At 42.9% G+C, this 14,625-nt stretch overlaps 1 protein-coding gene across 2 annotated transcripts in view; it reads right to left on the bottom strand.

The window, feature by feature from the left end:
• Positions 1-1,603: 1,603 nt before the first annotated feature.
• ABTB2 (ankyrin repeat and BTB domain containing 2) overlaps positions 1,604-14,625 on the bottom strand; it is a 155,065-nt gene continuing 142,043 nt past the window's right edge. For both annotated transcript variants that reach the window (XM_028728184.2, XM_077929254.1), the window contains exons 10-17: positions 14,242-14,468; positions 12,698-12,876; positions 11,826-11,931; positions 11,619-11,721; positions 9,426-9,516; positions 8,066-8,134; positions 4,472-4,585; positions 1,604-3,721 (exon numbers count right to left, since the gene is read on the bottom strand). In XM_028728184.2, the coding sequence (XP_028584017.2) occupies positions 3,524-3,721; positions 4,472-4,585; positions 8,066-8,134; positions 9,426-9,516; positions 11,619-11,721; positions 11,826-11,931; positions 12,698-12,876; positions 14,242-14,468 (1,087 nt within the window). In that variant the 3' untranslated portion in view covers positions 1,604-3,523. The remainder of the gene's footprint in view (positions 3,722-4,471; positions 4,586-8,065; positions 8,135-9,425; positions 9,517-11,618; positions 11,722-11,825; positions 11,932-12,697; positions 12,877-14,241; positions 14,469-14,625) is intronic.

Genomic DNA, 14,625 nt, shown 5'->3' with positions numbered 1-14,625 from the left:
TACAGATACCATTTTCTTCCTTGCGCACATAATAAACCCCTTCCACCCTTATTTGGATTGTAACCCATGGGCGGTATTTAATGCTGCGCCTCAGATTCTATGCACATAATAGGACTTCATACACCCTCAGAAATCTGCTACGGGGGACCCTCTGGAGCAGATTTTGGGGATGTGCTAGAGGGAGGAGAGGAAATGGAGCTCCTGTTGCGTCAGTGAAACTTGTGTGTGTGGAATGCTGGGTACATGTGTCTTAACCTTTCTCTTCCTCTTCCTAGAAGCAGCCACTTTTTCATTGGGGCTACTTTCTGTCTAAGCCTCTGGCCGAGCTGCCAGGTCAGGAACTGGCCCTACCGTTAGGTGACGTGAGCCAGCTGCTAAAGAGTTTGCGTGTCCTGAAAGGACAGCAAATTCTTAGCTATTTAAATTATTATTGTTGAGTATTTTTATTCCAGTGGTACCTCGGGTTACATACGCTTCAGGTTACTTACGCTTCAGGTTACATACGCTTCAGGTTACAGACTCCGCTAACCCAGAAATAGTGCTTCAGGTTAAGAACTTTGCTTCAGGATGAGAACAGAAATCGCACGGTGGCAGCGCGGTGGCAGCAGGAGGCCCCATTAGCTAAAGTGGTGCTTCAGGTAAAGAACAGTTTCAGGTTAAGAACGGACCTCTGGAACGAATTAAGTACTTAACCCGAGGTACCACTGTACTAGGGAAGCGGGGGGAGGTACTTGTGTGATTTGATCTGCTTCAGGTGCCCACTACGTACCTTGACTGGTAGAAGGTGTGTAGGGGGAGTGATGACATCATTTGCTGTTCTGCCTCGGGCAGTAAAATGCCTTTGGCCAGCCTTGGTCTACAGGCTTCATTTGAAGGCAAGTGAGTGAGGTGATAATCCCAGTCCTGGGAGATTTCTAGCAAGGAACAATCTCTTAGAAGAGATTGGGCTTCTATCCTTTTGAGAGCTGTGAAGCAGGACAGATTTCAACAGGAGCAATAACCCCATCTTTTGAATACTGTGGTGGAAGAACTTGAGCATTTGGGTGCTTCAGGCTCTTAAAGAGACAGTTCCTCTTTCTTCATTTGGGGTACATTGGCTGCCATAATCCCATTTTCATAGGAGTCAAATGGATGTAGGGGCTTGAGACCACAGGTGCAAACTTGAGCATGCAAATTTCCACAGAGGGGATAGCAACACTTACCCTGAACTACTGGCCATCTCAGAAGCAGCAAGGAAGCTCTGCTTTAAGGATTCTTTCAGCTGAAAACCAGCAGCTGAAACCTTTCCTCTAAACCTCAAAACTCCATTCCTTGCTGAAAGCTATTCTTTCTATAGGATGGCATAACCAAGGCTAGTAAGGCATTAAGAAGGCAGTAGTATCAAAGAAACTGTTTGGCTGCTGAAACAAGACTACCTGCATGCCATTCGCCCAGTCCTAGCTGAGCACAGAATTTGGAAGAAAATATATTTTCCTGAGTGTGTTTGTGTATGCAGAGCCCATCTCATGCATAGTTTATCATAAGGCACTCTTCTTTTTATCTCTTCCTTTTCATCCTAATGCGTTCCCTAGCCGCCTTAAAATAACTGAGCTTATACCATCTGTAAAGTTTAACAAAAGTTATGTTGTTAATAAAATATGGTACATTTACATAAGTGACATTAATGTACAGTTAATGTAGCAGACAACATTACAGCAATGCAACAGAATCTATAATATTTTTTTTGTACAGATAGCTGAAACAGCTTTTTCAAAATTATTTTCCAGAATTACAACTTTTGGGATATTCCCAAACAAGCTTGACCTTTTCTGTGATTTCTGGGGTCAGGGAGGGAAATGTGAATTTGTGGGTTCGTTTCTGGCCCAAATTTTAAAAGTGATTGATTGAAGGGTGTATAATCTTACCACCTAGTTTAACAACTGCCTCGGACAGCTACTGTGCAAGAGCCTGTTTGCGCTGAGCATTTTTTAACTTTTAGCATTCTGATCCTCTCCCTATTCCTGGCCCACTTTCAACATGTGCTGCTCATGAAGTTCCTCCTGGCTTTTTGAAGGGCTGAATTCTTTTACCTTGGCAGCAATGACATTTCAGTACTGTGTGATGTTGGTGTATTACGCAGAAAGATGAAGTAGAGAGAGACAAATGGTTCAGTGGTGAGTGAGAGATGCAAGAAAGTAGGCTTGATGCCTGAGAAAAGGTTTCTATCTCAGAGTTAATTTTCTCAGCCATAATATGCTGAAGCGCTTTGACCTTTATCATCCTCAAAACTAATGAAATAATCATTTACAAAGATGCTTGGTTTTGTATTGAATGCTCTCCCAACCTCCCAATGACATGTTAAAACGAAAATGCTTCAGTGTGTGAGGAGGGCAGTTCACAGGGTCGGAAAAAACCTAGATATGATTGTGGAGAAAAACTTCTCTTGCCTCTAAAACTTATATTCACACCAAGCGGTCCCACATTTCTATTACACTTCTAGTAACTTCCCTGAAACACTACAACAGGGGTGGGGAGCCTGTGGCCATCTGGATACTGTGGGACTGCAACTCCCATCATCCCTCAAGACTGGCCATGCTGGCTGGGGCTGATGGGAGTTTGAGGCCAGCAACACCTGGAGAGCCACAGGTTCCCCATCCACGCTCTACAAATACATCTCTCTCCCCCTTGTTCCTATACAGCTCCCCTCTATCCTTTTCCTCCTTTAGTCTATTAACAATACGCCCTTCACAGAAGAAGCATCATTCACTTGCAAATCTCTCCCCAAACAGTGAGCGCTTTGCATAGATGGCATGATGTCCCAGTTTTTTAAATATTCCACCCTAAATGTTCATCCAGTAGAGAATGCAAAGGTGGAAGCAACCCTTGACCAAAGTGTTGGGTGTTAGCAGTGCTATTTTTCTAGAAAAAGAGGTGCCAGAACTCACCATGAACTCCTCCCTCGTTCTTTTAGAATGGCAACGGCACCCACCTGAGAGGTGCTGGAACTGAGTTCCAGTGAGTTCCAGCTGAAAAAAAGCCCTGGCTGTTAGGGAGGAGTTTTGTTCCCAGGTAGCGACTTCCCAACCCTGCCATCTAATTTTCAGTACAGATCAAAGCATTAAGGTACCGGTTCAGTTTTGTCACACCCAAACAAGCTGTTGACGTGCAACTAAATGTGGTGGAGAATGTACATTACAACATACTTCAGAATGTGTATCTCCTTCACAAAAACGCAACAGACTGCATGTTTTCCTGCCTGAATGATTTACACTTGCAGCTTCTAATCCAGCAAGCAAGGTTTCCTGAGCTAGACTGGAGTATTTGCTTTGGGTGTCCGTGCCTATAAATCCCAGCTGCACAGTGAATGGTCAGGTCTTTTGTACTGGGGATTTTTGGATCTGGTGGAGGAACTTTCAGCAATCCAGTTGCCGGCAAGGGAAGCCGGCATATTTGGGCCAAAATCCCGTCCTAGTGCAGTTAGATGAGCAAGTGCTTTGAGCATCCCAGCTTATCCAGACAGGGTCACTGTAGTTCCTCTTGGCAATCACACCCTTGAGGTGATGTAAATGGAATGAAGTCTGCTGGCCAGTGTGGACTGCAAGTCCTGCAGGGGATCCAGACCCTGAACTTTACTGTTCCTGCCGTAGATGAGCTGTTTGAAAGGCTCCTGGTCCAACAAGGCACTCATGTGTTTGAGGAAGAAGCCCTCGCAGAAACAGACTAGTTCCTGGGCACTGTGGATCTGAAAAACAGATGAGCGTCATGTCAGATTGGCGGATAAGTGGGATTTTTTATGCAGCTGTCAATTATCGCCTCTCTCTCCCCCACCCACTCAGACAGCTTCAGTGTATGGGGAGGCTTAAATGCTGACAGCGAATGGTTAAGAGGATATTAATCCCGGGGTTAACGAATATTTTCTGTCCCCTGTGTGTGTGTGTGTTTGGGGGGGCAGTTCTACTGGGATATTTTAAAGAGGGTAAAAGTCTCCCTCTTTCTAATCCCTTTGTGATCTCCTGCTGCTTGTTGAGCCAAAGTCAAGTAACTCTTAAAGGAAAAGAGCAGCTGGTCAATGAAATAGCCAAAATGATACCTGTTTTGTTATGTGAGGGTGCAATCCATGTGGCACCCCATGACAGCATAATGAGCAGTACCAGATGGCACATGGTATTAGCAGTCAAATAAATTCTGTGCATATACGATGCGCCTTAGAAAAAGTGGACGTTTAATAAAACACACAAGAGCTACTCTAAGGTACCCTGCTGCTGTGTTGGGAAAGATGGTTCCAGCCCCTGATTATTTATAATCTACTGGGCTGCCACCTCATTGGTAGAAAAACGTTCTGATGATATGTCTTGATAAAAAGTATGTATGATGAGGGAGTCTGTTTCTGGTGTTTCCCTTCCTGATCAAGCAAGGCTATTCTTACGTTCACAGCACCTGAAAACACTTGCAAGTCTTATTGAGGGTGATCAGAAGAGGGCTTGTCCTTTACCTTGGCATATTTATAGATGTTGACGCAGCTTTCGGTACTGATGGTTTGGGCGCAAAGTATTTCACAGTGTCGCTGGAGGCCGTCCAACTGGAATAGGCTGGCAGCCGAGAGCAGCTAGTGAGGATGAAAGAGAAGTCAGTGAAGATGACAACGGGTGATTGACAAGGGAAGCTGTGCACATCAAGGAAGCAAAACCGAAACTTGTTTTGTTTTTGCACAGCCTTCCAACTTCCTTGCAAAACTGAGCTGTGTAATTGGTGCTTTTCCTTTTTCTTGAGCTACAGCATTAATGGGTCAGGAAACATATCCCAAAGCCTTAATCAAAATGTTCAGCTCTACAGATGGTAGAATCCTCCTTTGGATTGCAGGAGGGTTAACTTGCCTGAAAATGCCCCTGTCATAATTTCTCTTGTCTATTAGAGAGAGAAAAATGTCAGGGAGATGTGCCAGTTAATCTAATATGGACATTAAGTCCACAGATAACACTGAGTAAGATGTAAGAGCGTTTTGGTAGCGTACTATGGCTGTCCCACTTTAGACTGAAAGTGTATTCCCTCACAAAACAAAACAAAACAAAACAAAAAACAAAATGCATGTAGGAAACCAGGGCATTAAGAAGTTTAGTTCAGCTCTCTCCATGGATGGACTAGTTTTACTGTTTACAGAGCTTTCTATAGGAGGAACACTTAAAAAACAATTGCTTGGCTATGTGCTGCACAGCGATAAAATCCAGAATTTAGCCATCTATTTTTAGTATTGCATTACAATGGCTCTCAGCATTCTGTGCGGATGGAAATTTTCACCAAGGAGTCCACTCTTAACACATATTATGAGGCGGTCCAGCTATGTGAAGTACTGTACTATGTGTGTATCTGAATGGCTGGATCAGGTTTAAGCCCTCCAAAGTTATAGGGAACTGGAACTGTATACCCCACACCTCTCCCCCTCCATCTCCCTGTTCATTAACTTGAATGTCTAATCGCTGTTTCAAATTCCATGTGTATCAGGCTGAACTGCTTATCTTTCCTGCCAGGGCTAATTCTCCTTGATTACTCTCCATATCTCTCAGCAACCTTTCCTCCTGACCACATAGGCAGCCTTGGCTTTATCTCTAAGACCTCCCTCTCCTTTGCATTGGTTATGCAGCTGTGTCACTTCTCCCCAAAAGCCCTCCCAACTTCTCTCGGTCTGGTCAGCTTAAATTCTGCTATGCTCTGGCCATTCACCTGTGTCTGTGATGGCTGCCATTCCCCCCCCCCCAAATCATTCTCAGTCTATACTCATTTATCACACCCTCCTCCTTAAAACCCAATTGCTTGCTTCCCTCACAATCTCTGCTCCTTAAACCGAGCCAATCTCAGCCTCCCAAAGGTCTACTGCACTCTGTTGTGACTCTACTCATTATCCCATACACCCTTTCTAAAGGTGCATGTAGTATTATATCTCCTTCAAATCCCTTCTTTAAATCTCACCCTTGCCATTAGTCCTTGATCCTCCCCTGAGCTTTAAAGGGTTTTAAGTAAGTAAAGCTACATTTACCCCACATTTCTCTGTTGCTGCCCCTTTCTCTTTTGTTTCCCTGTTGCAAATTGCAATCTCTTGCCTATTTTTGTCACACTGTTATTATTTTTTTCCAGTTAAAGCTCTGTGTACACTGATTGGTACCACAGAAAAAGTTAAAAGTGAATGGCCTTGACCTCAAAGCAAAACAATACAGAATAAAGCAGCATGGAGCAATCTTAAACTAGTCTAGACCAGCTGCAACACGTGTGTGTCATGGCATGTCTGTGCCATTTTCTTCCATAATGAACTCTCCCTACTCATGCTGTGATGCAATCTGATCACATTTTGAGTTTTCACACCTGCGCATCACATTGCTTTTATTCGCTGGATGCTCTTCTAAACTGCGCTTTGTTTCAATGAATCTCACAAACAGGGCAATAAGATACAGGTGGAAACATGGACTAGCCTTTAAAAATAACAGCTTACAACATCAGGATGAGAGGTAAGCGGCAAATACAGATTGAAAAAAAGAAACAGCAGACATAACGCTCCCCAGATTCCAAAACTGTGGAGCATCTAACCCGGGGTGTGTGGGGAACCTTTAGCCTTCCAGGTGATGCTGAACTATAATTCCCATCACCCTTGCTGATTGGCCATGTTTGTAAATTACAGTGATACCTCTAGATACGAACGAGATCCATTCCTGAGCCCCGTTCGCATCTAGAGGTAAACGTAACTAGCGACGGCATATCTGCGCACGTGTGCGTCACACTTTGCCGCTTCTGCGCATGCGCGTGATGTCATTTTTGAGCGTCTGCGCATGCGCAAGCGGCAAACCCCGGAAGTAACGCGCTCCGTTACTTCTGGGTTGCCGCGGAGCGCAACTCAAACACGCTCAACTCAAAGCGTATTCAACCTGAGGTATGACTGTATAACAACCTGGTTGTAGATTTTAATCTAGCTGGCCCAGTATGTTAAACTGACAAAAATGAACTTCCACCTAACATGAACCTTGTACTATTAATTTTCTACATAAATGCACAGATCAACTAGTCTACGGGCTCCCCCTTTCCAGTCACTGAGCCACAAAGTGGACTCTCTGTCCTCAGAGTATCTCTTTTCCTCACCCCATTATTATTATTATTAATTATTATTATTAATAATACCCCACCCATCTGGCTGGGCTTCCCCAACCACTCTGGGCGGCTTCCAACAACATATTAAAATACAATAGTCTGTCAAACATTAAAAGCTTCCCTAGACAAGGAAGTGCTCTTTTGGTTTCAGAATATATCAAATGGGCACTCAGTCTAAACTCTTAGGAAATCATTTGTCAAACAGTGCAGTGTGCCTGCAAAGCACAAATTTTGTGGTACAGATACACGTCCTCAATATTATTGATACTAACATTTCTATCCCGCCAGTCCTATGCAGCCAATTAAGAGCTCATCCTTCCACAATGCTCATTTTTAACCTTTTTCCTTTTAAATTGTTTTTAACTTTTGAAGGCTTTTATTGTATCTTTTTAATGCAAACTGCTTTGAAGTGTTATGGTTCATTGGTATATAAATAAATAATCCTGAACCAGCACAAGATGACAACAGACCAGTGGTTCTCAAACTATTTTTCTCTGGGCCGCACTTTCAGAATAAATATTTGCTCACGCCACACCGTGATCACACACTGATCTTACTGATCAGAAATACATTGGAAAACATAAAGAAACAACTCCTAGAAGTGCTTGATTTATAACACAGAGCATGACTATTTTATAACATGATCATAGGACACCCAGAAAGTATAAAACAATGCAGCTACATAAGAACATGAATCATTCCCAAAGTATAATGATAAATGGCAACCAGGATTGTCCTCAGAATCACTTGATGCTCTTGCTCTCATTTTGAAAAGATACCTATCCATATTCGGGGGGGGGGGGGGGATCAGTGAAACTATACTATACTACACTGAAATGTTTAAATGTTTCTGTAATTGTCCTTGAATCTTCCTGCCACACCTGCCATCCTCTCCTGCTACACCCTTTGAGAACCACTGCAATAGACCGAAAGGGATTGGGAGAAATGCTCTCACCTCTAAAATATCAGCAGTAGGAATTTCCATAGATTCTGTTCCTCCATAATATAAATATTGCATCAGCATCTGAAACAGGAACACAGCCAAAGCAGTGAGAAATACGAACTCGCAGGTTTGCCTTGGGAAACTCACACAGCAACTTGGCTCCCAATACAGAAACTTTCAGTGATTATAAATTAAAGCAAGTGCAATATGCAATATTAATTTCCGTGTAAGCTCTTTACTATTCAACTCTGGCGATGGACCGGTCTGGCCAGCAAAGTCTGGATGCAAACATAGCAATTACAGCTCAGCTCGAGATTAAAATACAGAATGTCTCCACTTTGCAAAGTGAGCTGCAATTGCATTTTTCCTATATAGCCAAAGCACAAAAAATAAGTGATTGATGGCTGAGGAAAGAGTGCAAATAAACGGATCCTTGTGTCAGTTCTACAGAATGTTACTTTTAGGCTTTCAGTTTTCCAGCCTCAACACATTTTCCCGTAGATCTTTAAAAACAGATCTGGAAAGTGGGAAGAGCTCCTGAGTGCTGGATTTCAGTGGTGTACATTTTTGTTTATATGGCAATGCCAACTCTCCCTTTTCATGACATACTGGACATTAAGGTTTGCAGATGTTTGAAAAAGAGAGTAACAGATAAATATTCCAATCCTTTTAACCTTTTGACCATTAAACAGATTCAACACAAAGGCTGCACATTTTCTGACTCCATTCAGACCTAACTTGCTTAACATGGCATAAAAATTATGCCTCGTAACTTCCAGCAGATTTTGGTGACTGTTTACACAAGTACAGTTTGAGCTGTGCTAGAAGTTCCAGTTACATAGCTGTCAACGTTTTCCTTTTTTAAAGGGAAATTCCCTTATTCCGAATAGGATTCCTCGCAAGAAAAGGGAAAAGTTGACAGCTTTGCCCAGTTATCTCTGGTATACATTTGCTGTCATGCACAAAAGTAATGTCTGAATTAGAAGATCTTGGACATGGTTAATAGTAGTTCATCACCAATGCAAAAAGTGACACCATGACAAGAAAACTGCTGCTGAGCTGAGCATTTCAGCAATCTCTGATTCACAAGCTACTTTGTCCACATCAACAAGTAGCCGGGGATGGATTAAAGCATTTGGTTGGACAAATGAATTTTGGGTAGATCTCAGTTTGATGAATGAATTTTAGAGTTCATTTATATTGGTTTCTTCTTTTGAACATAAGCAAAAGCTGCATCTTCAGCCAAAATTGTTAATTATTTTGATTGACAGGTCCCCTAAACCTGAAACTTTTCAGACTATGATGCGTCTGAATCATACTCAATTTTAGCATTTGAAAAGGGTAACAGTGCAGATTATTCTTAAATACATACCTTGAAGATATTGTACTTCATATCACTAATTTCTACAGTCTTGCTGCCTTGACTGTCTTGTTCAGTTTTATTGGTCATCAGTGTCTTAAACCTATGAAAGCAAAGGAAAGGTTTCAGAAAGAGCCTTTCAAGCTGCATTTGCTTAGATTATTTTTCTATAGGTGAAGTGAAAAAAAGGGCCTATAGCTTTAGGAGTTTCAATGACACCTTCTTTCCTGAAAGAAACATCTATGTGAGAGGCAGAATTAAAAATATGTAGGTAGAACCATTTTTTGACTAGCTCCTGGTATATGAAAGAAGTTATGAAGGTCTGATTAAGATTTAACATGAGGCTAGGCCGGAAACAAGCCGTGCAATTGCATGCACCCTCCTGCCTCTCATTATTCCCCCTTGTCCTTCAAAGCCTGGTTTTGGCTAATATGTGATCTTCTCCAACTCTGGTTAAAGTGAAACGTGAAATACTTGCCAATCAGCTGACTGCGTCCAAGTACAGACAGTCCCAATGGGGGTTGCATTTGCCTCACTGACTGCAAGCCCTGCTTTCAGCAGGAATTGGCTCCCCCTCTGGAGCCCTGATCTAAACTTCCAAAGTGAAACCAATCCCAGTGGGGCTTGGGTTTGGTGTCAAATTTTAAAGGAAATGAATGCCGGGCATGTCTTGCAAGAAACAACCGGGAGCACAGTTTAACCTTCCTGAGGTTGTTCCTTTCCATCAGTACCTTTACTTGCCCTGCACCTGACAATAGGTAATGGGCAGCCGGTTCTAGTTGAGAAAATGGGCTTGTGGCCAAAACCAGAAGCCATGTTAGGTCTAATGCGCAGCGCCCCTTCAGCAAAGCGGGAGGAGAAATGGAAGGGGCTCCGTTTCTCCTGCCACTTAGAATCATAGAGTTGGAAGAGACCACAAGGGCCATCGAGTCCAACCCCCTGCCAAGCAGGAAACACCATCAGAGCACTCCTGACATATGGTTGTCAAGCCTCTGCTTAAAGACCTCCAAAGAAGGGGACTCCACCACACTCCTTGGCAGCAAATTCCACTGTCGAACAGCTCTTACTGTCAGGAAGTTCTTCCTAATGTTTAGGTGGAATCTTCTTTCTTGTAGTTTGGATCCTTTGCTCCGTGTCCGCTTCTCTGGAGCAGCAGAAAACAACCTTTCTCCCTCCTCTATATGACATCCTTTTATATATTTGAACATGGCTATCATATCACCCCTAACCTCCTCTTCTCCAGGCTAAACATGCCCAGCTCCCTTAGCCGTTCCTCATAAGGCATCGTTTCCAGGTCTTTGACCATTTTGGTTGCCCTCCTCTGGACACGTTCCAGTTTGTCAGTGTCCTTCTTGAACTGTGGTGCCCAGAACTGGACACAGTACTCCAGGTGAGGTCTGACCAGAGCAGAATACAGTGGTACTATTACTTCCCTTGATCTAGATGCTATACACCTATTAATGCAGCCCAGAATTGCATTGGCTTTTTTAGCTGCCGCGTCACACTGTTGGCTCATGTCAAGTTTGTGGTCAACCAAGACTCCTAGATCCTTTTCACATGTACTGCTCTCAAGCCAGGTGTCACCCATCTTGTATTTGTGCCTCTCATTTTTTTTGCCCAAGTGCAATACTTTACATTTCTCCCTGTTAAAGTTCATCTTGTTTGTTTTGGCCTAGTTCTCTAATCTGTCAAGGTTGTTTTGAAGTGTGATCCTGTCCTCTGGGGTGTTAGCCACCCCACCCCACCCAGTTTGGTGTCATCTGCAAATTTGATCAGGATGCCCTTGAGTCCATCATCCAAGTCGTTGATAAAGATGTTGAATAAGACCGGGCCCAAGACAGAACCCTGTGGCACCCCACTAGTCACTCTTCTCCAGGATGAAGAGGAACCATTGATGAGCACCCTTTGGGTTCAGTCAGTCAGCCAGTTACAAATCCACTGAGTGGTAGGATAGTCAAGACCGCATTTTACCAGCTTCTTTACAAGAATATCATGGGGCACCTTGTCGAATGCCTTGCTGAAATCAAGGTAGGCTACATCCACTGCGTTCCCTTCATCTACCAGGCTTGTAATTCTGTCAAAAAACGCTTGGCATTGTGAAAAAATAAAATAGGGATTCTTTGAGTAAGCAACTCAACCATTCATCTTTCTTGATCTTGGAATGACTCTGCAAAGGTATTATGTGCCACTTCCTAAGTATCTCACCTGTTTGAAGCAGTCACCAGGAGAACTTTGTGTGCATAAAACAGTTTTCCTTCCACTAGAAAAGTAACATCGGACATATCTTTGTTATTTAAAAAGTGAGGATCTGTGAAGGAGAAGAAGAAGAGGAGGAGGAAATGGTTTAGCAAGGCTTCACAGCTACAAAGTCAAAAACAATACCCTCAAAATCTCTGCTGGTGACCATCTTACCTAGGCGTGCTGGAAGTGTCTTCCTGATTTCAGGAATGCCAGGGATGGGGCTGCTTCCGTAGCAGTGAGTGAAGATAGAGGCAAGTTGCTGGTTGATAGACTCATTCTGTGAATAAGAACGAATGGAGATCATTAGAGCTCTGTAAGGACCAATCTCATACAGCTAAAAGCTGCCTATTTTCCTTGCTGCTCCCTTACAGTATATAGAGGAATATGAAGGACAAGGAGTTAAAATTCAGCTCTCTGCAGAGTGTAAGGTTCAAACAGAGCTAATTTTAAATCCATTCTTACTGGAATCTCTCTTTGCTAAGAAAAATACAAATCTGGACCCCACTATGTGAGCTAGATGTCTTTTCTGAAGCATATAGGGATGTGATTCCACAGCTGGGAGGGGTGATTTTTGCAACTAGTTGTGAATTGCTTGAGCTGGAGTAAGACTAGGGCCTGTATTATCCTTTTGAAGTGTCTACCTACTTCTGTATAATGCAGTGTGACTATTTAGATCTTTGCAAATTACATGCATTTAAATTTCCATGTATGCAACTGTGTGGCAGAAAAGTATTTTAGCTAAATTGTGTGTGTGTGTGTGTGTGTGTGTGTGTTAATGAAATCCTTTTAGAGCAAACTCACTACAGGTATCTCAATTACTATTAGAAGAAGGGTCTCTGCTTAGATGGAGATAGATCCCTGGCAAAATTGTGTTAATCAGGCTCAAGTAAACACAGCATGGTATTGTCCCCTGCTTCCAGAATTAACTGGGATCCTCACACATCAATGATTCTACCCAAACAAACTACAGAGCCCTTGGAATCAGCCTAAGATTTTCTTGAGCCAAACAATGCATATCTGAATATAGTTTTGAAACTGATTACTTTGCTGGTTCTGAGGATTTCAAACATCAGCTGCAGTCCATCATTAACCAGCTCTTCATTGTAGTCTTCTTCTTTAATGGTGACGAATTCCCGTAGAAGATTCTGCACTACTGAGTAACGAGACTGATAAAAAGTTGTTTGGAGTGACTCAATCCACACGTGGAGCTTCCATGGGATTCCTGTGGCCATTCATTAGAAAGCAAAAATGATTATTTTACCATGGAGAAAGCTCTGAATTGATGGCAGCAAAAGAAAAGGCAGAAAATATACACATTTTCTTTATTTTACTGAATCAAACCAAATGATTCTTCTCAATATTCTAACCAGATGTCTCTGGGGAATTTACTTGCAAGGTATGATAGACATAGTGGGTTGTATACTTCCTGCCGGAGTGGTACCTATTTATCTACTTGCACTTTTTGGCATGCTTTCGAACTGCTAGGTTGGCAGAAGCAGGGACCAAACAATGGGAGCTCACCCCATTGTGGGGATTCGAACCGCCGACCTTCTGATTGGTAAGCCCAAGAGGCTCACTGGGCCGGTCCACTGTCAACCAGACCTTGCAGGGGACTGGACTATATTTTGAAGGGGAAAAAAGAACAAATTCCTATGCACCACAAAAATAACCCAGATATGCATTTTAAATAAAAGCACACATTCTACTCATGTAAAAACATGCTGATTCCCAGACCGTCCGCAGGCTGGACTGAGAAGGCGATTGGGCCGCATCCAGTTCACGGACCTTAGGTTAGCTACCCATGTCCTATACATTGTTTCTAAAATTGAACATTGCTGCAACTAGATGTTTACAACAAACACAGTGAGTTCTTTGGCATGGAGCAAATTAGGAACAGATGTGAAACGATTTTAAAAAATCTTGGATATCTGTATTTATTTATTTGCTCTGCTTTTAGAATGTGCAAACAAATGTTAGAAGTTGAGAAATCACAGGGCAACGTTCTGTTACTTTGCAATTCTCATGTGTTACTCCCAACAGTAAGGAGGGCCCACTTTCTACTTCAGAAACACTATAATTAATAAATAAAATATGGATAAACACAGAAATGCAAATATTTCCTCTCTCCACTGCTTCTGTTGTCTTGCCTTTTAGAATGTAAGCTTTCAGGCAGGTGCTGACTTATTAAAGTTTTATGTAATGTATTCTAGAAACATATTTAGAGGAATTCAACGCTGCACTCGTTCCAGTGGTGCAAGCATTTTGGCTTGCCAGATAGAGCGATCCCTCACATGCTGTTTTAACTCTACCCCTCAGATCCAATTTTGGGAGTGCAGGGGCATACAGGGGAGGACAAGAAGGGGGCACCCCATCCGTAAACACAGGTCCTTGTTCAGGGCTTATGCTGATGGGACTCAGCGGTTGAATCTTGCCCACTATATAAGATGCACTGAAACACCTCTTTTAAAAATATAAATAAATAAATAAATAAATAATGTTTATAGACAGAGTGGGAATGCTCCCATATCTTAAAATCACAGGCCTTGTTATTCTTGAAGCAATGTGTCCGGAAATGAGCTCCCCTTACCAAGCGTTCTGAGCTCCATTGTGATGTCGACGTAGCCATGCTCAGCACTGTAGTACATGGCCTCTTGCAAAGCCTTCATCCTGGCTTTGCATAGCTTAACCTGGCCCTCGTTGGAGCTTCCTTGGCTGGAGGTGTCACTGTCCACGCCCTCTGCTAAAATCTCTTCCAGCGAGAGGACATCTCCCTTGGACTGCTGCGGCTGGGTCAAGAGCTTGCGCAGAACATTTCTGCAATAAAGAAAAACGAGAGATGGATGTGGTATCCCAATGGCTTCTCTTCAGGTGTTCAGATCCTGTGTTTGTTAAACATGGGGTGTGGAAGGTGGGGCATGAGAGATGAGTGTGCTATAGCAATATTCCCCATCGAACCTGTGTCCCTCCACAA

This window comes from Podarcis muralis, chromosome 1 (genome assembly GCF_964188315.1).
Source record: "Podarcis muralis chromosome 1, rPodMur119.hap1.1, whole genome shotgun sequence".
Classification (NCBI taxonomy): domain Eukaryota; kingdom Metazoa; phylum Chordata; class Lepidosauria; order Squamata; family Lacertidae; genus Podarcis; species Podarcis muralis.
This window is presented reverse-complemented; position numbering and strand designations above follow the sequence as displayed.